We start from the raw sequence: 24,273 nt of genomic DNA on the forward strand, positions 1-24,273 counted from the left end.
CTTATTTTTAATATAATAAAATTAAAATTCCATAAATATAATTTTAAACAAACTATTACACTTCTTTTCTGGAGTTTTTTTTAAGTGGTTAAAGTTTATGAGAAGTCACATATCTGAGTGACACTTTCGTTTCATTTAATAAAGTCACTAGTAATAATAAATTATTTAATTCAGTTTTTGAATATTTTTTTTATCAATTTCATTATATAAAGAATATACACTATTGGGCAATTTTGTGCGTGTATATTTTGATTGAACAATCTTATCTTTAATAAATAAAAAATGGTTTATTTATTTAATAAAATAAGTAATTGAATAATTTATCTTCATTTTAAATAACTAAATGATTTCTCTTTTGAAAAGTAATTGCTAGATAATTTTTTTAATATATAAAATTATATATATATATATATATATATATATATTAAATTATTTGTATTTTTTAAATAATTACTCATACAAAATAATAAAATTATAAAATATATATCTATACTATACTACTCTATACTATACTACTAAAGGGATTATTCTTTTAGGGTACTCAATTTTCTTGTTACCAAAACGGCGTAGTATTGTCTAAAACCCATTAACAACTGAATATGCTAACTTGAAAACCCTTAAACCCTAGCTGCTGCTTATTTTTCTTCTTCCTCTTCCCTTGGCACTCTTCTTTTGTCGGGCTTCCTTTTCTCCTTAACCTTGCAGAAGAAAGAGTAAGAGGAAACGAAAATGAATATGAACGAAGAAAGTGAGGAAGCCAGCGCGAGGAGGATCCAAGTGCGGTTCGTGACGAAGTTGAATGCGCCGTTCATTGTTCCGTCCACGGCCATCGCAATCCCTGCCGACCTCACTCGATTCGGCCTATCATCTCTTGTCAACGCACTCATTCAATCCAACGGTATCTCATTCTCAAACGCCGCCGCCGTATATTTTTTTTGTGTGTTAAGTCAAGACTACTGATGAAATTCCTTGGTGGTTGATTTTGCAGATGCTGATTATCAGCCTGAGCCTTTTGATTTTTTGATCGATGGCGAGTTCGTGCGGATGTCGCTCGAGCAGTTTCTTCTCGCTAAGGGAATCTCTGCGGTAATACTTTTGAAACGATTACAAATCCTGTTCTACTTATCTCTACAATTGTATGATTGTCTGTATGACAGAGAGTGAAAATGCACATTGGTTTTATGTGTGTAGTAAAAGAATGCGTTTTTTCCCAATAGAAATTGAAGCTGCTCATTGATGTTTGTGTCTATTTGATAAACACTTATACTGTGTTTGGTGGAGAGGAGGGAATTAGGAAATTAATAAATTGGTGAAGTAGAAATGAAATCGATAAGAAATGAAATAGTAATCCATATCATTTTTCAAAGAGATATAGGATAGAGATGATGAGAGAGATGGACAAATGAGTAGAAATAGGCAATACCTCATCAACCTGACTCTGAACTGGGATAAAATTGGTGAACCTCTGGTCTGATCTACTGTTGTCCAAGGTAGTTTTCTGCACCTCTTTTCTAACTGACACCATACACATCAGTCTGCCTACCACACCCAGCTATGCCTGTTACTTTCTTCATGCCAATCTGCCCAACATCTATCATGCCCTGCTACTTTCTTATGTATTCATGAGATATATTGTAAAGGAAACTCAAAATTTTATTGGGAAGAGATGCTAATGTGTATTTTAAGATCAATATAGTCAGTACACTAATGCATATCTTTAAAAAATGGAAGACAACTTTTTTGTACTCTATTTGTGATATAAAATATAAAATATATAGTTAATAGTATAGTGGGTCATGCAGTTCAAATAGTAACCTCCTGTTTCAATCATTGTTCCACTCATCTAGTACCTTGACTAGGTCTATAACCGTTCGATTATGATAACTTTGAAAGATAGGCGAGAAAAGGTATTGTTTGGGTCCCTCCATCTTTTAAATGATTTCTTCACTTTCCTTCTACCACACCATATAATCTCAATTTCCCCCTCCTCTCAGTCAAACAAGGGTTTAGGGTTATTTTAAGATCACAAAGTTTGGGACTAAAATGAAATTAAGTAATTAACAGTGGTTAGGTTCAAGAATTAGAATTACGATAAGTGGTTTAGTCTAAAGACCAACATGATAGTGTTATGTATGTACAAATGTAAAATTTAGCAGAGATTTTCTAATGTCAAGGCTAATGTGACAGAAAAATTACACTTTTGGGGGTCACCTTTTAGATTTTAATACTTTTAGAGGCCGCAAGTGACATTAAATTACACTTTTTAGAACCTAAGTGACTGTTGACCCATTTTTTTATGTAGTTTGGAGTTTCCATGGATTGCAAATTTATCTTGGGGAATTATATGTGTAGATAAGTAGAATTGCAAGAAGTGGTTTAGTCTAAAGACCAAAATGATAGTGTTTTTGTGTGTACAAATGTAAACTTTAGCAGAGATTTCCTAATGTCAAGACCAATGTGATAGGAAAATTACACTTTTAGGGGCCTCTTTTAGATTTTAATACTTTAGAGACCAAAGTGACATTAAATTACTCTTTTTATAACAAAAGTGAGTATTGACCCATTTTTTATGGAGTTGTTAGGAGTTTCCATGGATTGAAAATTTATCTTGGGGAACTACAAAAAATAATTACAAATATCTTTTATTTTATTTCTTTACATTGGAAACAGACCATTGTTTCCTTTTGCTATGATGTAATATAATCATAGCTAACTGTTTTGAGTGATCAATTATGGAAAGTTAGCTAACTGTTTTGAGTGATCAAGTATTGGAAAGGTAACGACTGTTTTGTGTGGTCAATTTATAGGAAAGGATATTGGAAATTGAGTACACAAGGGCGGTGGCCCCACGGAAGGAGGAAGACCCTTGTTTACACGATGACTGGGTCAGTGCTGTTGATGGTTCTTCTTCTCGGTAAGCTTGCAAATGTGTCATATTTGATAGAATTTTTAAAAAACTAGCACAGATTTTTCAGTATTTCCATAACAATTTTAATTTTTTTTAATATATTCTATATTAACTCTTATGTTCTGTACTGCTGCTAGCAACTGTAATATGCCATTATTTTGTATGGGGCTCTTTTTATTTAACCATTTTCTTTGTGAAAGATTTTACAAGGTTGAATTTAAGTCAGTGTGATTGGTTTTTATTGACTTCAATGAATTTGTTAATCATATCTGGTGATAATGGCAAAAGTGATTGGAAGCAGTAGTTCACTGCCTGGTTTATTTTTGCATTGGCAGTAGCCAGAAGACAGAACCAAACCCTAGTTTGAGTAGGTTTTTTAATGTTTTGGCCATTGGGTTAATGAGTGTTATTGTAAAGCCATTTTTTTTAACTCATGAGTTCCCATTTTGAGGTTTATTTTGCACTGTGGTTGATGGTTACATTGGGAGTATCAAGGGGAAACAGCCTAACCCTCTTTGTGAATAGGTTCTTTAGAGTTTTGGCCATTGCATTAATGATGAGTGTTACTGTAAATACTTTTTGTTTGTTTACCTGGTGACTTTGTGTAATTTTCACCGATATAATAATTTTGATTCTAGTTTACTAAGTTGAATGGTTTTTTTTACCTGTATCTCCTTCACTAAGAATTTAAAGTTGAGTGTTACTGTTTTTGCAGGTTCTTTTTGACAGGATGCTATGATGGTTTAGGGAGGTATAAGAGTCTTACCCAGTTTTGTTCTTTTAGAATTATTGGCATATCATATTATTTATTACTTTCTCCATTTACTTGGCTTCCACCGTTATATGATTAAATTATACTTTAGAGTATGGAAAGGTGCTGGATTATGCACTCATGTATTGGAGGGACATAGTGACGCAATCACTTCTGTTAGTATCATCAATCCAGAAGGTAAGGAAGACAATTATATTCTCCCCAATTTTTTTTTCTGTCTATTTTTCTGATTGCTAGTTGTCATTTTTTTATTGATATCCAGTGTATTTCTGATGATAAAATTATGAAATTTTGTATCTAACAGTAAAATAAAGCTTATGGCTGTTTTGCCTTCGCATTCTCTTAATTTTGCTATTTACATTTTGTTCTTTCCCTGTTCCTTTTTAAGACTGTGATATTATGCTTATTTGTCATTAGTAGTATTTTAATGTTTTAACTTCCTCAAAAGATACTTTCATTTATATGTGCAACTGTAGTCAAAATTGAGTTTCAGTTTCTGAATGGAAAACTGTGGGGAGGGGGTTGGTGGAGGATCATTAACACAATTTATACGATTGAACTAAGCCTATAGTGGAATGCATCCTGGTGAAGACATAGAAAGCATGGCGGCCAAAACATTCTTAATTAAATGATGTTGAAGCATTTGTGCTTTAGTGGGTGGGAATAGTGGCAACATTTGTTGTTCTTTCTGTGTAATCCAAATATTGTTCCATAATATATGTATTATGATTAAATTGTTCCAACATATGAATATTTGTACTGTAATCAGGTCTGGAAACTGTTACGGTGGCTACTGCTTCAAAAGACCGGACATTGAGGCTATGGAAGGTAACTAAAAGAAACTGTTAAACTACTGTTTCCTATGCTGTGCTTATGCTTATTATGTTATATTTTCCCCTTTGTGTAAAAGCTCAATACAGAAGAGCCTGTAAACCAGCCTATGAGGGTCAGGGCTTACAAAATCTTGCGTGGTCATAAGTCTGCTGTTCAGAGTGTGGCAGCGCAGACTTCTGGAGAAATGGTTTGTATTTTCTTTTCTATTTTTCTCCACCTTTCTCTCCTTGGTTTATGAGTACAGTAATATAGCAGTCTGTAACACCACTCTTCCTTGTGTCTCATGCATAGATTTGTTCTGCTGCTTGGGATTGTACCATCAATCTATGGCAAACTAATGACTTTAATGCAGAAGATGACCTAGTTTCTAAGAAGAGAAAAATTGGAGATCAAGTTGAGGACTCTCAATTGGAGGTTTGTAGAACTTCCCTACATCTTATTGTTTAAATTATGCGGTCAAAATTGCAATTTGTGTAGTCACACATGTTTCTTCCAAATATTTTACATTTTGAAGTTTGTTTTAACTTTGACTTGTAAGGGATCATCAGATGTGACCCTTTACTCTTTCTTCTCTGCATATTGTAATTGATGAATGGAATTGTAAAAATTTAAGGCTGATACTGAGTTGCTCTTTTTTCTACTGGTTGAATTCGAAGTATCAAGGTTGCTATGTTTGCTTGGCACTAGGGGCTGGAGGCCATGTAGGAAGATGTTTTTGAAACTATTCTAGAAGAAATTTGATCATCTAATTCTGAGTCATGTTCAAACTTATGTTAAAAACTATTGTAGACTTGTATAATAGTTATTTAAAACCTTGTAGATTTTGTTGCAAACTTATTTTCCGTTTCTTTCCCTTTTGATGTATGAATCTTTTCTCTAAAATGAAATTTGAGAAATAAGTTTCCATCTGTTGTATTGCAGGGAGAGGCTTTCACTACCCTTGTTGGCCATACACAGTGTGTATCTTCTGTGGTTTGGCCACAACGGGAGTCAATATTTTCTGCATCATGGGATCATTCTATTAGGAAGTGGGATGTTGAGACTGGCAAAAACTTGTCAGATATAGTAAGTTGAAAAGTTAATGCGCGTGCCTCCCCCCCTTCTTTTTAAATTGTACACTTTTAAAGCGTTCATTTTTTTTCTATAGATAGAACTGTGACATTGTACCATTTAATGCTCTGCCAATGGCTAATTATTTGTGTATAGTCAGGTAACTAAATTAGAACTGGTTTATGGCACACTTGTCTATTTTCTGCTGCTGTTCATTCTATGAATGTCATTTCTTAATCAATTGTTCTTGTGGCTTGAACTTATTTTTTTCTTTGGACAAGTTTTGTCTAGTCCTTTTACATAGTGTACTAGATCTTCTACATTTTTCCCCAGGCGATTGTTGATTATGATGTTTTTACTTGGTTCTGGTGGTCCAAATTTGTCTTGTTATGAAGCAATCTTGGCTTTGGACCTTGTTTATTCTTAGTTTAGGATAAGTATGTTCTAAAACATAATTAAGTGCTTACTGGGCTTTAGGAATTGGAACCGCTAGCATGCCTAAATTGCCTTCAGCACTAACTCGCCTAATTTGGTCACTCCTAGCCCATATAAGTTGTAGTCTCTTTGGGGGTTGTATAAATTGCAACCTCAAGGGTGATGATTTAATCCTACATTGACTACAGGGTATGACTTATAATACCTTCCAAGTCAGTTTTGTGGTATTGAATTATGTTTAAACTCATTTTAAAATATGATATTAGAGCCTATGCTAGATCCATTGTTGGGCTACCTGCATTTTCTAAGCTCTAGGCAAGCCGCCATGATTGTGGTCACTTCTAGCTCATGTACACTGCAGCCTCCTTGGGAATTGCCTGAGTTGCAACCTCAAGGGTAGCGGTTTTAGTCTCGTGTTGACATAGTGATATGATTAAAATAAGTAGAAGACAAATCTTACTTTACAAGTTGATTCTGTGATGTACTTCTTTGCCTTAATCTATGTTCTAAGATTCTGATTCATTATGATGGATGTCATGTTTTCTGCTTATCACCTTTTTCATTTATTGGTCTAAACTATTTTCTATACAAAATTACTGTTGAAAAATAGGGTTTGGTAATCGGAAGTAGAGTAGGAACAGAGTTATAAAAATCAATGTTTTAGATTGGATTGTCTTCTATGTACAGTTCTGTGGGAAGGCTCTCAACTGCCTGGATATTGGTGGGGAAGGTTCTGTTCTGATAGCTGCTGGAGGTTCTGACCCTGTCATTAGGATTTGGGATCCTCGTAAGCCAGGTGATAAAGAAAGCTAGTTGTCATTTTTCTCACACCTTGATAGTCTTACATTCATAATGGTATCTTATAAACCAATCTCTTTTCTCTGCAGGCACTTCTGCTCCTGTTTTTCAGTTTGCTTCTCATACATCTTGGGTTTCGGCCTGCAAATGGCATGATCAATCTTGGTTTCATTTACTTTCTTCATCCTATGATGGGAAAGTTATGTTGTGGGATCTGAGAACTGCAGTAATATATCTTTATTCTGCATAGGATTTTTTTCTCCTTGTGTGATTATATGTCCATCTTTGTGCTTTTTCATGATTTTTCTCCGTTGATGTTGCAGTGGCCACTTTCTGTCATTGAATCACACAGTGATAAGGTTTAAAACATTCTTACCATGTTTTTGCTTGAAAATAATACCTTCCCACAACTGAAAATATTTTTTTTATGCTCGAGAGTAGCCAAAATTGTCATTAAAAAAATTGTCATTGTTTAACTCAGGTATTGTCGGCTGATTGGTGGAGAAGTGACAGTGTTATCAGTGGTGGAGCAGACTCCAGACTTTGTATTTCTTCAGACATCCCTGTAAAGTAAGGTAAACTTAATCATATTAGGACAATTATTTTTTGAGGCGGTAGGATATTGACAGATATTTCTTATGCGGGGAACGATTCAAGTTTTGGCCAATTTTGTCTTAGGCTAGTCACAACTGTCAAGTGTATCATCAGTTGTTGTGAACAATGTTTTATTTGTGTCTTGCTAATAGCTATTGATGTAAACACTAAATATTTATATAATTTTGTACGACAAATCTTCGAGCATTTTATTTATTTGTACTCTATAGTTTGTATCTCATTGAGTTATTTCTGCAAACACAACTGTCAAGTGTTTATCAGATGTTGTGAACAAGGTCTTGCTTATGACTTGCTAACGGCTATTGATGCAAACACTAGAAATTATTCATATCATTTTGTACGACAAATCTTCGAACATTTTTCTCATTTGTGCTGTATAGTTTGGTTATTGATAATTCTAAAATACTCGCAGTAATCTCCATCATAAAGTAGAGTTCTGTATTGAAGGTTTTCTTTTGGCTGACTGGTTCAGATATTGGTTGAGTCAATGGAGCGGTTAAATTACATTCCTAGCATGATTCATACTATATTAACTTCCAAGAAATAAATATATTTTTGTATGTTCTGCAGCTATAAAGAATTAGTGAAATATGAACTCACCATCGATGTCTATGATTCATTCATCATTGGGATGCTCAATCCCCACACCAACTGTGCCGCTGACGCAGGGAAGAAAGCTGCATCGAATTCTTCTCTGCAATATTTAGTGCCCATTCTGATCAGCAAAAACTCTGTAATCTTTTGGGCTTTCTGATCCATTTTTGCATTAGCTCCCCAATTTTCTCTATTATAATCTTCACAGGGCTTCAGATGACCTAGTTTTCCCCTCTCATCCGAGGATTCAAAACCATCTGATATCCACACTAGAAAATGTGATAATAAATCATTTCCACTTCCTCTCATGGGTTATCTTGGGTGTTCGGTAAACTTATTCTGATACCTTGTCTGACCAAGAGCGAAAGCTGTTACAGGAATCTAACTTCATTCCATTATTCATTTCTAAGGACATCCCTTTTTATGAATATACGGTGACCATGGTTCCGACAACCACAGCACCATGGCTGTTTTCTTTGTCTTGCACTAGGTAGTGGTAATAAACAGGCCTTGCATTCATTTGGTAATTCTAATTCTAATGGGTTTTTATCATTTCGAATACAGTTTATTTTAAACACTCAAATTAAATTCTATTGTTGAAATCTACCATTATATTGAACCTTATTATATGTGCGATTTTATATAATTTTCAATTTAACTGCTCAATATTCTTAATTTTCAATTAAAATTACTGCCCAACTTTCAAACAAAGAAGCATCACAATTAAAGCTGCTACGTAATTGACCTGAAATATAATATAGCTCAAAGAAATCTATATTACACATTACATGACACCGATACCAATACCAAAGTTAACTCAACCATTATTAAAGAGAACGCTTCTATCTTTCAAGAACACTACATGCGTTAAGACCAAAGACATAGCTATACTCAAGATTTCAGCCAGCTTAACAATCTACTAACATTCTCTGAAGATCCACCACCTTCTGCAATGTTGCTCATGACCGTCTCTTTAAGTTCTAGACTTTTTGTTCTTATTTGTTCATCACTTATCAATCGGTCCAGTTTTTTCTTAATCTCCCAGCGTGACACAAGTCCATTTTCGTCCGAGTTCAATCCAAGTCCAACCTTCAACTCATCACAAATATAATTTCTGTTCTGAAATTGGTCAGTAAAATAAGGCCAGCACAGGAAGGGCACCCCACTAGAAAAACCTTCTATGATAGAATTCCAACCACAATGGCTAAGAAAGCAAGCTATGGAAGGGTGATTTAGCACCTTCAGTTGAGGGGTCCAACCAACAATCTTACCTTTACTCCCCAAAAATTCACTGGGAAATGCCATCTTATTGTCTTGTCTTACAACCCAAAGAAAGGATCTATTGGTGAGGTCAAGCCCAAGAGCTAGTTCATTGAACTGGTTTTGGTCAAAAAGAGTGAAACTACCAAAGGCAATATACAAAACAGAACAACGAGGTTGTTGATTCAGCCAATCTATGCAAGAGTGGTCTTCTTCCCAGAACTGTCCCAATGATCTTGCCGTTACATTTGTCTTGTCATAACTTCTCAACAATGGACCAACTGGTAGGAGCTTTGGAACACAAGATAATGCACTGGGTTCAAGTTCATATGTGGTGTTGCAAATGCACCACTTTGCAAGATTTGAATTCTGCATACAGTGCACCAGATACTTGAATATTTTCCTCTCAGTTGTTGGGTTATAGACGTTTGACCACCAAATAGCTTTTACGTCCATCGAAGGCATGCTTGGTGATATTTGAAATGTCCCTTTTGTAATTGGACATCCTACAGTGTCAACAAAAATAGAGATATTATGCATGATATGACAAAACAATTTTACCTATTAATTTCCTAATTTCACAAATAGCATAATTCTCAACAACAAAACCTCCAAACATAATTGATCAGTGACAAGTGATGTACATACCATGAGAATCTATGATGCCATCTTGAATGAGATTAGGGATTTTGTATTCCAAGACAAACGTAGCAGCTGATGCAGTGCAGAAGAGAATTCCTTTGATTCCCAGCTTTCTCCCTACTTCCAATGCCCATCCCATTATCACATCAGCAACTATGCATGTGATTCTCTCACCACTATTCACATGAATATCTTCTATGACCTTCTCTAGCATGGAAGGCATGGTGCTTAGCACACTATCACAAAGCTTACCCAAATCACTTCTGTCATCATCAGCTTCTAATCCATCAGGGATTGAAACCAGCTTTATGGTTGGTGATTCTTCAAGGCTTTCTTGCTTGCCCACAGAACTCACCATCCTCTTTTGGCTGAACTCTGTGTTCACAAAAGTGATTTTGCATCCATGCTCAACCATCTTTTCTGAGAAGTTCATCAAGGGATTCACATGTCCTTGGACTGGAAATGGTACAACCAAGAGATTTGGAATGTTCATCTTGGTTGCCTTGACTTTCTATTTTCTCTTTATTTTGAGGCTATACTCAACACTGTTTGGGAGACTCACAGTGGTTTGCACTTCATACATTAGGTTTGGTTTATATAATGAAATAATACATAAAAAACGGAAAAGATGTGTAAACGAAAGTAAGAGTGGTTTATTTTATTTTAATATTAATGAATGCAAAAGTAATATAACTTTACTTTGCTATTTTGATAAATTTTCTTATAATTTTTTTTAGAAAAAAAAATATTAAACCAATCTTTTGGTCCTATAATTGAACAAATTTCATATTTTAATTTCTCCACTTAAAGATAATTAGTTTTAGGATTTCTAAATACAATACTTTAACCACTTTCTGTCTCTGTAGATTTAGACAATAGGAACCAAACAAAGTTAATAAAAACTAAAAAAAGGATTACTCGAATGTGTATGAATTCAAACATTGATTTTTAAATATGGTGAATCAAAGATAAAATTCTACTATTTAGGATTAAATAAATACTTAAATACAAATAGAAATGAAAAGATTTTTTTTCTATTTAATTAAAAATATTCAATACATAAACTAATTTGTCAAAGTTTTCTCCTATCAACTTGTTAAAAAATTGTGTTCCTTTGAGGATCTTATCTCCAGCATGCTGTCCGCAGCGCAAAACTTGGTAGTGGTCAGAGGATAAGATACGAAATCAATACATAGAAAAAAAGGAGTTATATAAAAATGTTATATATCCAGTTACTTGGTAGACACGCTAGCTTAATTTCTACCTATTCTTTTTTCATTATTACTTTTGACCGTGAATTGTGATTTTTAAAATGACATTGATAAATAAAATAAGCATTAAATATATTTTTGATTATTAATTTTGACAGAAAATTAATATTGATTAATATTTTTAATTATATTCATTTTATTTTACAACATCTAAAGTTTTAATAATAATAATAATAATAATAATAATGCATTTTTGGTTTATAATATTCTCATTTTAAAATGTAATGTTGTTCTTTTTATATTCATAATTTAATATTTATAATATTCAAAAGGATTAGCTACAGTATTAAATATTGAAAAATTAAGCTACAAGAAGAGAATATAGGATAAATTGTCTATAATTTTTAGAAGAACTAAAAACCTGTTTCCCAGTAAATAAAATAAAATTAATAAGATACCATACTTTCTTTCATTAACCATACTCAAACAGATCAAGCTCTCGGTTAATATTATTATGCAGCTCAAATCATAAATATTATGTGGACGTAGAAAGCCACCTACCTGTACATTATATTATATTTAAAAGTCAAAATATGAGGTTAGGTTAATGAATACAAAATTACAAAACAACATCACGGATAAGATTATTTTAAAAATGATTTTAATCGCTTTACAATCGTCATGGATATAGTTATTATTAAAAACAAATATTGTTAATGATGAGTTTGTTTAAAGTTATTGTTGAATATGTATTTATGATGTTTTTCATTAAAATCATTATCATATGTTACATATTCGGTGATGATTATGATGATGATTTTATATTTTTTAAAAATATTTAGTTTGTTTCTGTTGCCTTTCTTAATTAAAAAAATATGCATATAAATAATAAGTGAGATTTATCGTATAAAATCATATATTAATAGAAAACTTTAATAAAATTAACTATATAAAATATTGCAAATAAGTATTTATAATGTGAAAAACTTTAAAACATAAAAATTATAAGTGAAAACTAGAATTAAAAAAATGGATTTTAGAAATTATTCCAATATCATTTATCCTAATATGTTATAACATGATTACCCACAATTAAGATATTTTTCCATCCATTTAAATTCTTGATTTGTAATATGCAATCATTAAAATATTAAAATATGTGTATCTTTTTATATTTTATATTGTTTTTGTATAATATCTTCTCTGTCTCATACTTACATAATAATTTTGGCTTTATTTTACTAAGTTGAATGACCTTTTACCTGTATGTCATTCGCTAAGAATTTAAAGTTGAGTAGTAAGAGTCTTCTTTTAGAATTATGAAGCGTCGTCTTTCAACATTTCAATCTAATTTTTCATAAAATTTGTATCTTTTTTTCCACTTTTCTTCTCATCTTCTCATTATGCACATTTGTATTTTAGATTATGCAATTCATAATATACTTTTTGTTTTGTATTTTAAAGGCTTAAATGCTTACTTCGTCCTCATGTTAAGAGGTGAATTTCTGTTTAGTATCCGGTTTTAAATATGAAGACATCGGGTCCCTATGTTATGAAAAGTGTATGAATAAGGTCCTCTTCGTTAAGTTGACAGCAACAACGTTATGTCCATGCTGATGTGCCTGTATTTTTTCTCTTCTCTCTTCTGCTGTCCAGCTTTTTATTCTCTCTTGTTCAGTTTTTTCTTTGATGATTTGTTGTACCTTTTCTTTCTCTGTGGACCTTATTCATATATTCTTCATAACATAGGGACCCGATGTCTTCATTTTTAAAATTGGATACTAAACAGAAATTCACTTCTTAACATAGGGACGAAGTAAGCATTTAAGCCTATTTTAAAATATAAAATCTAAAATACAAATTTTATATTTTAAATTGTACATTCCAAAATACTTTTAAATATGGCTATTCCAAAATTTAATAAATCTCCTAAATTAGAAAATAAAATTGAAAATTTCAAATTAGAAATTTCTTATTGTATTTTCATAATTTTGATCTACACTTGTTATAATTTTTTATATTCTAGATTGTAAAATGTGAATTTGAATTTCGAGTACATTTCAGAATATAAAATTATTTTTTTTGGATTTTACAATTCAAAATCAAAACTAAAAAATACATTTTGAATTATGTATTTAAAAATACTCGAAATCCAAAAATTTAGGGAATGCATAAAGAAATACATGGAGGTGCAGGAAGAAAGCACCATCCGTATTATTGTTTTTCCAATTTCTTAAGTTGGTTCAATTAAGTTTTCTTATATATTATTGTTTCCTTTAGTTTGATCTTTTATTTCTTTTAAATTTTCAACTTAGTTTTTTCTATTATGTTTGAGTGACCATTGTTAAGATAATGATCTCATGGTAGAATGTAACCATAGCAATGTGACAAAATTAAATAACAAGCTCGGCTGATAAGATTAAACGGAGATGAGCTCGGCAAGATTGGATAACAAGCTTGACTCAATAAGACTAAACAAAGGTAAGTTCAACAAGACTAAATGACAAACTCGGTTAGACAAGACTAAACGACAACTTTGATTCGGCAAGATTAAACGGATATGAGCTTGGCAAGACTGAGTGACAAGCTTGGCTCGATAAGACTAAACAAAGACGAGCTCGACAAGACAAAATGAAAAAATCGTAACTAAGGTAGTGGAAACACATACATTATCTAAAGTAACCCAACACTAACCTTTGTTCTTTCTTGCACTCGTGAATGAAGAAGTTGGTATGCTTGGAAGTGGTGGAGTTTAAACTTGTGTACAAGATGTCAATGTTAAACGATAAAATGATATAAATCAATTAAAACTAAAGAAATATCCTAACCAAAACAACATAAACACTTTCGTTAGAGGTAAGTGACAAAAAACTAACATTTGTTTTTCCTCGCACTCGCTAATGGAGTTTGTGGTTCACGTAGAAGAGAAAGCGTGAAGAAAAAATGTGTATGGGTTCCGTTTTTACAAAATTTTTACAGGACATATGATGTCGGAAAACTTAAAATCCAACATCTTATAACATTTGACATATGAATCTAAGCTATCAGACGTCTTATGTGAGTAAATTTTTCACCTATGAGCCAAACGTTTTAATGAATTTACCAAATTTACAAGATATATAACGTCAAAAATGTGAATTTCCAATGTCAATTGACGTTAGAATTTGAGATTTCTGATGTCTAATTAGTATTTTGACAGTCCAAGGGTTATATTTGTTTAGGTTTAAATGATTCATGCAACTAAATGACGTCGATAAAGTGAATTTTCAACGTCAATTGACGTCAAAATTTGAGATTTCTAATTCGTATATTGATAACCCAATGATCATTTATGTTCATGTTGTAATGATTTATGTAACTATATATCGTCAAAATAGTGAATTTTCAATGTCAATTGAAGTCAACATTTGAGATTTCTCACGTCATATGATTATATGACGTCGAAAAAATGACATTATAGACTATACCATGAACATTTATTTACAACAACACCATCAGTCATTTTTAACTTTGACTTTTTTCTATTATGACGTTGAACATAAGATGTGGAAGACTTATTTTGTACTAGAAATCTATATTCACGAATAGGCTTTGGTTGGTTGGTAAGACAACCAAAGCATAAAACAATTAAAAAAATAAAAATAAAAACAATAGATTTCAGTCAACCGGGAGTAAGAACGAGAGCGATAACAATAGCGAGAACGAAAACAAGAATGTGAGAGACTAAGATCAATCACTCAAATGCAAGCCAACAACCAAAACAACAAGAATGTTGCGATGTCCCAAATGCAACCAACACGAACCTACAATGTTGTAATACCTCAATGTGAAAAGATAAACATGAACACTGCATCATCATAGGATTCAGTTATTTAAAAAACTAAAGCCTATGTAGTTGTGTAAATATTTTAAAAAATATCATCATGTTATTATAGATCTGGCTTTAGTTCTTTAAACAAACAACTGAAGCCTATATTGACTGCAATCAAAATATAAACTTCGATTATCCTTTAAACATGGTTTGTAGTTATACACATATTTTTAAAAATGTTATTGGATCATTATACATTTTGTTTTTCTTAAAAATGAAACATATTAGTTGCCAATCATATTTTTGCACTAGTGTCCAACTTAATCTATCACATATTGGTGAATTAATAGAATTGTTTCATTTAAAGATATTTTCTTTTCCTAATTTATTTTATATATTTATTATAATATAATTAAATTAAATTCATTCTAATATTATTATAACTAACCCAATCCATGTAATTCCACAAAAGAAATATTATTTATATAAATATAAATAATATAACAAAAGAAAGCTACTCCATAAAATATTATTTATATATATACAAAAATATATATAATTATTATAAAAAAATAAGTTATCCCTTTCTTCTTTTCTAAATATAAATAATATAATACTGGTGCACCTTACTTAAAATATTGTGTACTCTAATTTTGTTTCAAATAAAATAATACTATTTTATTTTAATTTTTTTTCTAGATTACTTTAATTAACACATTAATTTCACTCTCCCAACTTTAATTTTTTTTTTATCAAACACATATGCACAACAATTATCATAAATAATAATACACACCAACACTTGTACATTGTGAAAAATAATAAACATATAGGTTGAACAAAAATAAAAAACATAACCTTCAATCTATATCAATGAATTCTAACCAGCTATACTTCACTTTTATTTGACATATTAATAAATAATAATACACACAAACACTTGTACATAAAATAAATTGTGAAAAATAATAAACATATATTATACGTTGAACAAAAATCAAACCTATAACTTCCAATCCATATCAATGAATTCTAACAAGTTACATTTCACTTCTATTTGACATATTACTTCCAAATTACATCCATGTTCATCGCTTAAAAGTTGATCCAATGATCCAAAACACACACATAAAAGGAAAAATCCTACCCTTTGATCCACTTGACCAATTTGTTAAGGTTCTCCGAAGATCGACCTTCATCTAAAAGCTTTTCCTTTAACTTCAAAGACCTTGTTCTCATGTTCACATCACTTAAGAAATAATGAAATTACATACGGAAAATTATATACGGATGTAAATCCGTATATAAATGAAATATTATATACGGAATTTATGTACGGATACCAGAAAATGCTTTATATACGGATATTATATACGGATATTTATATACGGAATTTTCCGTATATAAATTCTGTATATAATAAAGTTTGCACGTGGTGGCGGTTGTTAACTGCGGATATTATATACGGATGTGGGAAATTATTTTTAAAATTTTTTTTTCTGATTAATTGGATGCTGGAGCTGCATATCACACTCTGAAGAAGCATTTCCCCTTTCTCGAACCCTAGAACTCTTTTCTCTCTCTCGAACTCTCTTGCTCTCAAACCCTCTTCTCTGTGGAGTCATCTTCATCAATCTTTCATCAACCATTCATTCACCTCTCCTCTCCAACCCTAGTGTGCAACATCTCTTTCCTTCACAGAGGGTCGGCTAGTGAGAGTGCTTGTTCGTTCAGTGCGTGTGACCTATCGGAGTCCTGCTACCGTTGTGGATGGTCGTCCATTCCGCCATCATTCTCGGCCAGTGGTAAGTGTTCCCATCCTTCTCCATCTTTTTTCCCCATCTCTGGAATAAACTGAGTGAAATTTGTGATTAATGTCTCAAACCTCAGGAAAACTCCCAAACCCGCCTTGCACTGGCGAGAGCCTTAATAGGTCTCAAAGCCAGTCGTTCGAAAAAAAGTTCGTGCGTGAAACCCGCTGCTGAGGAGGTCGAGCACGTGGTAGCAGTAATGCTTCTCCCGTGAAGGTTAAAGAAAGTGCTTTGATTCCTAAAGGTGAGATTTTTAAAATGGTACATTCTAAAATTGTAAGACTATTGTTTATTTTGATGCATTTTTGTGTTTGGAATTGGTATTGGTTTGGGTTTTGAGATTTCCAGTGATATCATTTGGTGTTCCAGTGGTAGTTGTAATTACACCTTCATTCTGTGTTTACTGGTTTAGGTTCTTCCTGTATATATGTGATTAGTTTATAGGGTATAAAAATAGGGTTATGGATACTGAATTTGTTGAATCTATAATTTTGTTGAATTTTAGATAATGATGGTGAGGGTACGAGACAAGATGCCTATGGTACTTTTGCAGTTAGAGCACTTTCACGTTTTGTGAACGACTCTGTGAACAGTGACATCCTTGATTTGTACCTCGAGGTGCTTCCCTTTGGAACATAATGCAGTGAGTGTTACAATCAGATAACGTCCATTTCTTTTTGTTTCATACTTCGGTCTGGATCAATTGTGTGGTTTCGTGTTCAGGATTTTAGTAGTTTATAGTATATTAGGTGCAATTTCTATTGAAGGTTTTAGACAAAATCATCATATTCTCTGTTGTCATTAACTAGCATGGCTTTGCATTATACTATAACTGCTCTACGGCCATACCATTATCTCATAGCCTGCACCTTACGGTTATTTGGGTACACTAAATTTTTTATTTTTCTATTACTTCATTGATTTGACTAGAGAGATATATATCTTATGATTTTGGTGTTTGTGAAACATATCCACCAGCTTAGTAGATGAAGATGAAAATAAAAGTTAAATTGAGTTCTTTGAACAAGTGGCCATCTGCCTTCCGTGGGGATGTCCATGGGATTCTGTAGTGGAATGGGGGAAGAGAGAATACATGAATGAGGGAAGGTATCTGGGAGTGATGTTTGGGTAGGAGAGTAATGGTTCTGAGTGTTTGAGTGTGAGGGTGGTGTGAGAAAGGAGAAAGGGAGGGTTAGGATAGAGTAACGAGTATTGGAAGTTTAAGAAGAAAGGAATAGGGGAAGATATGTGGTGGCTTGGTGAACTCTGGGGTACAAGAGTGGGGCTTTCGGAACGGTGAAAGGTAGAGGTGAGAGTAGAGGTGTCTTCAATTTTATTGGGGAGAGTAGTTAGTGGTGAGTTTTAGCTTCTGGTAGTTAAATGAAGAGTGATTAGAACATGAAGGTGTATGGGTTGGTAGTTAAAGAAAAAGAGGCTGGTTGGGATTGAGATGAAAGAACCTTGTGTTTTAGAATCTCAGCAAGGGTGGTTCTGTGTGAGTAAGGGAGATTGGAAGCTTTATTCTTTTATTAAAAAAGGGTCAAAAGTATATTTGTGGTGTCTCTAATTGTGGAGAAAAGCAGAGATCTTAATTGAATTAGGTGCAGAGGTTAATGTACTTAAGTATTAATATATTAATATTATATATATATATATATATATATATATATATATATATATATATATATATATATATATATATATATATATATATATATAAAAGAAGGTGACGTAAGTTTATATATATTTTTAATATAGTTATATATGTATATTAACTTGGGGTTACGTTTCAGGGGAGGGGTTTTCTTATTTTGAAAAAGTTACGGGTTTGTTTTCTTTCAAAGTAAAAGTTTGTTTTGGAAATTCTTGTGAGCGCAATCAATTATCGAGTGATAGTCATTCCACATGTATGAACCTCTATCCATTAACCTTATTTCTTTTTTCTTGCAGCCAATGAAATCACGTAGTGCATCACCTTTAATTTCATTTTTAGTTAGTGAATGATTTCCATATTGGCCGTAGTAAGTTCATAGTTCAAATTATAATATGTTTCCTATTAATGAGAATTAATTTACTGCAACCAGCTCCCAGATTATGAATGATGTATGGGATAATCTGCAATTTTTGAAGTGAGTTACTGTATTGGTATAAAAAATAGCAGAGAAAAAACTTACCTTACTAGTAGTGTTTATTTTAAATGTTAATCATTTGATGTCATGAATTAACTTCTCTTTTTTGTTTTGTATAGTTATTCCTTGCTTGTTAACTGTAATAGATCCTTATAGCTCATGCTATATAATCTTTGGTGATAACGAATTCTCATCCTTATAGCTCATGCAAAAATATTACTCACATTCAGAAACCTTTGGTTTTAATTATCCAGTAACGTGATTTGATTCTGAATAAGATGAATACAATGAGTATTAGGGGCAGGTATTGATGGTTTTGAATTTTCATGTAAGATACATACACTTACATGATTCTTTAAATATAGTACATTGCTCTGCTTGAGTTTCAGAGTTTTGATGTTCAATTGCTTTGTCCATATACTGGTTTGTACTTTTCTTTAAGATTAATCAATGGTTGTTTTGCACAAGCTTATAGCATATGGTGATGTATTTATTAATGTAGCTGTTTTCCTTTCATCTTTGGTCACCTTTTATTTTTGGCATTTTTTTTTTGTTTAAAACTGTCAAAATGGTTACAAAGCCTCCTCGGACTTACATGAATCTGAGTGGTGAATTAGTAAGGAAACAAGATGTGCTATTTTTTTTTTCTAACCATGTGGATATTTAACTTTAGATTGTGCAAGTTGTGCTGTCTATATAGCTTGTCAATTTCCACTCACAATAATTTATTGACCACGAGTTCCTTTAATCGCTTAAGCTTATAGTATACTTTGAAGGGTAGCTTTTCTAATCTGCACATTGAAATTTACTCTTATTAGTTGGCATTTTTGTGAAGTTATATGTACTATCAATAGTTGTAAACAGTTAAAAGATTGATGTTTATATTCTGCAGGTCAATTGCAGCAGAAAACAATTTCCCATCCACCTTGCAGTGCATTTTTGGTTGCATTTATGGTACTAGGATATCCTCTTATTTAATGATTGAGCTTATATTTGCTAATTAATGAGACTTCTGCACTTGAATTTGCAGCTTCATGGTATATAGTTTATATGATTATTGTACATATGAATATATTATCTTATAATTTGTCTCACTTTTCTTTGAGGTTGCTTGATTTTTTTCTTCTATTCTTTAAGTTGTTGAAATAGATTTTGTTACCAAGAAGGAAAGCTTATAGTACCTGCATAACTGTGTAACAATTTGCTTCATGGTATTTTGTACTCAATGATTTTAGTCTTCTGGTTTCAACATCTTCTTTCTGTCTGATAGTGTATCATTTGGCATAAATCCAGATTCGTATAGATCATTCCATGTTGTTTATAGTTTCAGTTTAAGCATTTATCAAGACAAACATGCAAAAAGTTTACTCCCTGAACCCATTTGATATTTGTTTTCTGCTTTTGCAGATTTGCTTTATGTTTTCTCGAATCTGTCAAGGAATCTAAATTTCATTGAGCATACACACATTGCTGGTTGGAAATTGTAAGTGAATTTGATTATTATGCATCTGAAAATTTTTTGTAGACTATATTCTGCATGTTTTTCTCCCCTGACTTATATTACTTATTCTATGCAGGAATCAAAGAGCAAGGCCCATCATTATTGATCCTGCCCTTTACTTATCAAAGAAATCTGATTTAGCATTGACCACTCAACGAAGAACCCATCCCACGTCTTTTAAACTGTTTAGTGGTATGTCCCTATCGATTATCTAACATTTAAAAAACCTATTTTAGAGACAGTGAGTTCTGAGCTACTTGTTAATTTTTATTGGAACTGTTGATTAATAGTTGTTTAACTCTGAACTTGATAATATATTGGGGCTTTCTTAAGAGTCAGCAAATTACTCTTATTAGGTTGAGCTTCATTAAACTAAATATTAGACATCATTCCATTAAAGTGTTATACCATGAGTTTGAGGAATTTTAAGCATATGGTGAACATCACAATTTCTTTTTATATAATTTATATATATATATATATATAAAATAACATATGCAGAGAAATTAGAATATATAGTGAATATTGGTTTAGATAGGTTAACATTAATTTTTATATTTATATTTATTGGTCTAATCCAGAAAGTTTGTCAATAGAATAAGAACTTTTATTCTGCTTGTATATTGTGCATGGAGAACTGCTATATACAGGGCATTTATTTAGCTCTTCTTAAGCCATTATATACGGATTTATCCGTATATAATTTATATACAAAAATTATATACGGATTTATCCGTATATAATTTATATACGGATTTATCCGTATATAATTTATATACGGAAATTATATATGGATAAATCCGTATATAATTTATATACGGAAATTATATACGGATTTATCCGTATATAATTTATATACGGATAAATCCGTATATAATTTATATACGGATAAATCCGTATATAATTTCCGTACATAAATTATATACGGATAAATCCGTATATAAACCTAGCTACGACGGTATTATATACGGATTTTTGCCCGTATGTAATCCGTATATAAACACGTATTATATACGGATTTTTGGTCTTATATACGGATTTTTGCTGTATATAATACACTTTTTTCTTGTAGTAGTTGGTCCAATTTCTTCTTTATCTCCCACCGTGACACAACTCCATTTTCATCTAAGTCCAATCCCATCCCAACCTTCAATTCATCACAAATATATGCTTTGTTATAGATTTGGTCAGCAAAATATGGCCAACACAAGAAGGGCACCCCATTACACAAACCATCCATGGTTGAGTTCCAACCACAATGGCTAACAAAGGAAGCTATGGCAGAGTGGTTTAGCACCTTTTGTTGAGGAGCCCATTGAACTATCTTACCTTTATTCCCTTGGAATTCATTAGGGTATGCCATCTTGTTGTCTTCTCTCACAACCCAAAGAAAAGGTCTATTGGTGAGGTCTAGTCCTAGGGCAAGTTCATTGAATTGGTTTTGGTCAAAACATGTGATACTACCAAATGCAGCATATATGACAGAACAATGAGGTTGTTGATCAAGCCAACTCGTGCAAGAGAGATCTTCTTCCCAAAGTTGTCCCATTGATCTTGTCGGTGATGCATTCATGTTGCTATAATTTCTCAACAATGGCCAATTGGGAGGATCTTGGGAAAGAAGCTTAAAACCTTAGGTTCAAGTTCATATGTTGTGTCACAAAACCATAGTTCAGTCAAATTTGAAGATTTTGCACAAGTATCTAAGTAATTCAACATGTGTTTAACATTCATTGTGACACCCAAATTCAACCAGAAGAGACTTCCTGTATCCATCTCTACCTTGCCTGGTGATAGTTGAATTGTCTTTTTGGTGGTCAACAATGACCCTGCAATAAAAAGTTATACAATTAGTAAGTGTAGTTTTATGGGAACAGATATCATTATTAGATATTTACATGATTTTATTAGGTATATTAACACAAATTTTGACAGGAGCCTTGACTATGTAATATTTAGTAGAAAAGGTATTCATGAAAAAAAATGTTGGAAAATGATTAATTTTACTTAGACGAAATAAAATTAGATTTTTATACATAAAAAAAGTGAAACGTAGAGAAAACAGTTGTGATAAAATAATAATAAATAATTTTTTTTAATTCATTGAAACAATATATTGTTAATTTTTTTTATTGAATTTTAATTTGTGTTTTACCTGTCCACCTTATTACATAAATAAAAATAATTAGCAGATACAAAGTGGTTACGATCCATTTGTCTGAGAAAATAAGGTTGACTGGATTAATTTTAAATCTATTAGGTTGTTTTAATTCGTGCTATTTAATCCATATTGACAGATTATATCTAAATGTAATAATTATATTAATTTATTTGATTACAAATATTAATTAACTAAAAATTTAGAAAATATTTATATAACTTAATATACTTAATATATTTATACAATTAAATATAATTTTAGTATTTATATATGCAAACAAATTTTAAAAACACAAAAGTAAAAAAAAGTTGACTACCAACTCATCGATTTTTTATCCGTTTTTCAGAAATCAATAACGGGTGAGGCAAAACATGCTGGTCTGACAGTTTTGATAACTTAAAAAATTATTTAACAAGAAACGAAGTGAGTAAATTAAGTAAATAAATATCTGGCAACATAGTAGAATAAAATAAAGAAATATTTTTTCACATATCTAAACTTTTTACATTTATTTAACCTTATCTTTATTTACTTTTTATTTTTTCCTTTTTTAAAAAATTACAAATATTTATATTTTTATTACCATTTTATTCTTATATTCCGTTTCAAACGAAGATAAAAGTAAGTTTGTAGGATTATTATTCTAAAATAAAATCTTACCATCAGAATTTATTATCCCATCATGAATGAGTTTGGGTATGTTGTAAAGTAAGGCAAAAATGGCTGCTGATGAAGGGCAGAATATAGCTCCTTTAATACCCAGTTTGCAGCCAACGTTCAATGACCATGCCATGTTTACATCTGCAACAATGTATCTGATTCTGTTGTCAGATTTGGAAATGATATTTTGTTCTGTGATGAGCTTCTCAAGTGCATGAGGCATGCTGTTTAGACCAACATCAAACATCTTTGACAAATCCTTTCTGTCATGTTCAGGTTCCAAGCCATCTGGGATTGACACCAACTTTATCAGTGAGTTTTGATCTTGTTGCTCCACCATGCAACTCACCATTCTCTTGTGGTTGAACTCTGTGTTCACAAAAACCACTTTACATCCATTCTCCACCAGCTTTTCTGACAGGATCATCATCGGATTCACATGCCCTTGTGCAGGGAATGGTAGAACTAGCACTGTTGGAATGCTCATTCTCAACTATAGCCTTGATTTCGACTATCTGATCTTTATAAAACATATATATAAAAGAACTATATATATTGTTACTACATGTTTATAGCTGACCGATCAGGTATGGGATATGGGACGAACGAGATGGAAAGGACTTAGCGGTTGACGTGCAAAAAAACATTTTATTATTATAAACTCTATATATAAGAGTTTAATTTCGAGGTAAACTCACATTTTACTTACTATTAAATTACAAAAGACCCACAGAGAAAGATTTTGACTTGAGCGTCGGAGTGTATCCTACAAGTCAACCCCTATACCAATCGGTTGCGCGAAGTAAGAAATCAGGAAAACGCTCGACACGCAAGAACTTACAGAGGTGATTATCCTTATCCCATTTTAGCATAAACATATATTAAAAAAATTAATGTCATTTAGTATAATATAAAGTGAGATATATGGAACTTTCTCTTATTTTATTACAAAATTAAGACATATTTAAGGACAGGTGAGAGTTCAAACTCCTAATTATTTTCTTAAAAAATTGAAATAATAATAATAATAATTTTTATGAGAAGTGTCTGAGTTTGAAACTTTTCCCTATCTTAAAGTATA

The 24,273-nt window shown here is 31.9% G+C and overlaps 3 protein-coding genes and 1 pseudogene across 4 annotated transcripts; 2 read left to right on the forward strand and 2 right to left on the reverse strand.

The window, feature by feature from the left end:
- The first annotated feature begins 616 nt into the window (after positions 1–616).
- On the forward strand, positions 617–7,588 carry LOC124820812 (Transducin/WD40 repeat-like superfamily protein). The gene is made up of 13 exons (XM_088113180.1): positions 617–898; positions 989–1,086; positions 2,808–2,914; positions 3,624–3,659; positions 3,772–3,857; positions 4,450–4,508; positions 4,591–4,701; positions 4,806–4,928; positions 5,436–5,579; positions 6,687–6,795; positions 6,887–7,023; positions 7,121–7,156; positions 7,279–7,588. The coding sequence occupies exons 1-13, from the start codon at positions 730–732 to the stop codon at positions 7,369–7,371; spliced, it is 1,308 nt and encodes a 435-aa protein (XP_087969306.1). The 5' UTR covers positions 617–729; the 3' UTR covers positions 7,372–7,588.
- A 1,148-nt stretch (positions 7,589–8,736) lies between these two features.
- On the reverse strand, positions 8,737–10,458 carry LOC124820811 (UDP-glycosyltransferase 83A1-like). Its single transcript, XM_047292581.2, has 2 exons — positions 9,915–10,458; positions 8,737–9,772 (listed from the first exon to the last, which is right to left on the reverse strand). Exons 1-2 carry the CDS (start codon positions 10,399–10,401, stop codon positions 8,898–8,900), a joined length of 1,362 nt encoding a protein of 453 aa, XP_047148537.1. The 5' UTR covers positions 10,402–10,458; the 3' UTR covers positions 8,737–8,897.
- Positions 10,459–15,986: 5,528 nt separating this feature from the next.
- Positions 15,987–23,774, reverse strand: LOC124819421 (UDP-glycosyltransferase 83A1-like; annotated as a pseudogene). Its single transcript, XR_015786233.1, has 3 exons — positions 23,193–23,774; positions 21,447–22,200; positions 15,987–16,187 (listed from the first exon to the last, which is right to left on the reverse strand). The product of XR_015786233.1 is annotated as a UDP-glycosyltransferase 83A1-like (transcript).
- LOC148200108 (beta-glucuronosyltransferase GlcAT14A-like) lies at positions 16,440–20,714 on the forward strand. The gene is made up of 6 exons (XM_088114186.1): positions 16,440–16,735; positions 16,821–16,985; positions 17,247–17,384; positions 19,763–19,824; positions 20,278–20,353; positions 20,448–20,714. Exons 3-6 carry the CDS (start codon positions 17,380–17,382, stop codon positions 20,584–20,586), a joined length of 282 nt encoding a protein of 93 aa, XP_087970312.1. The 5' UTR covers positions 16,440–16,735; positions 16,821–16,985; positions 17,247–17,379; the 3' UTR covers positions 20,587–20,714.
- Positions 23,775–24,273: the final 499 nt, after the last annotated feature.

This window comes from Vigna umbellata, chromosome 4, assembly GCF_029865625.1.
Source record: "Vigna umbellata cultivar VRB3 chromosome 4, Vumbellata_1.0, whole genome shotgun sequence".
Taxonomy (NCBI): domain Eukaryota; kingdom Viridiplantae; phylum Streptophyta; class Magnoliopsida; order Fabales; family Fabaceae; genus Vigna; species Vigna umbellata.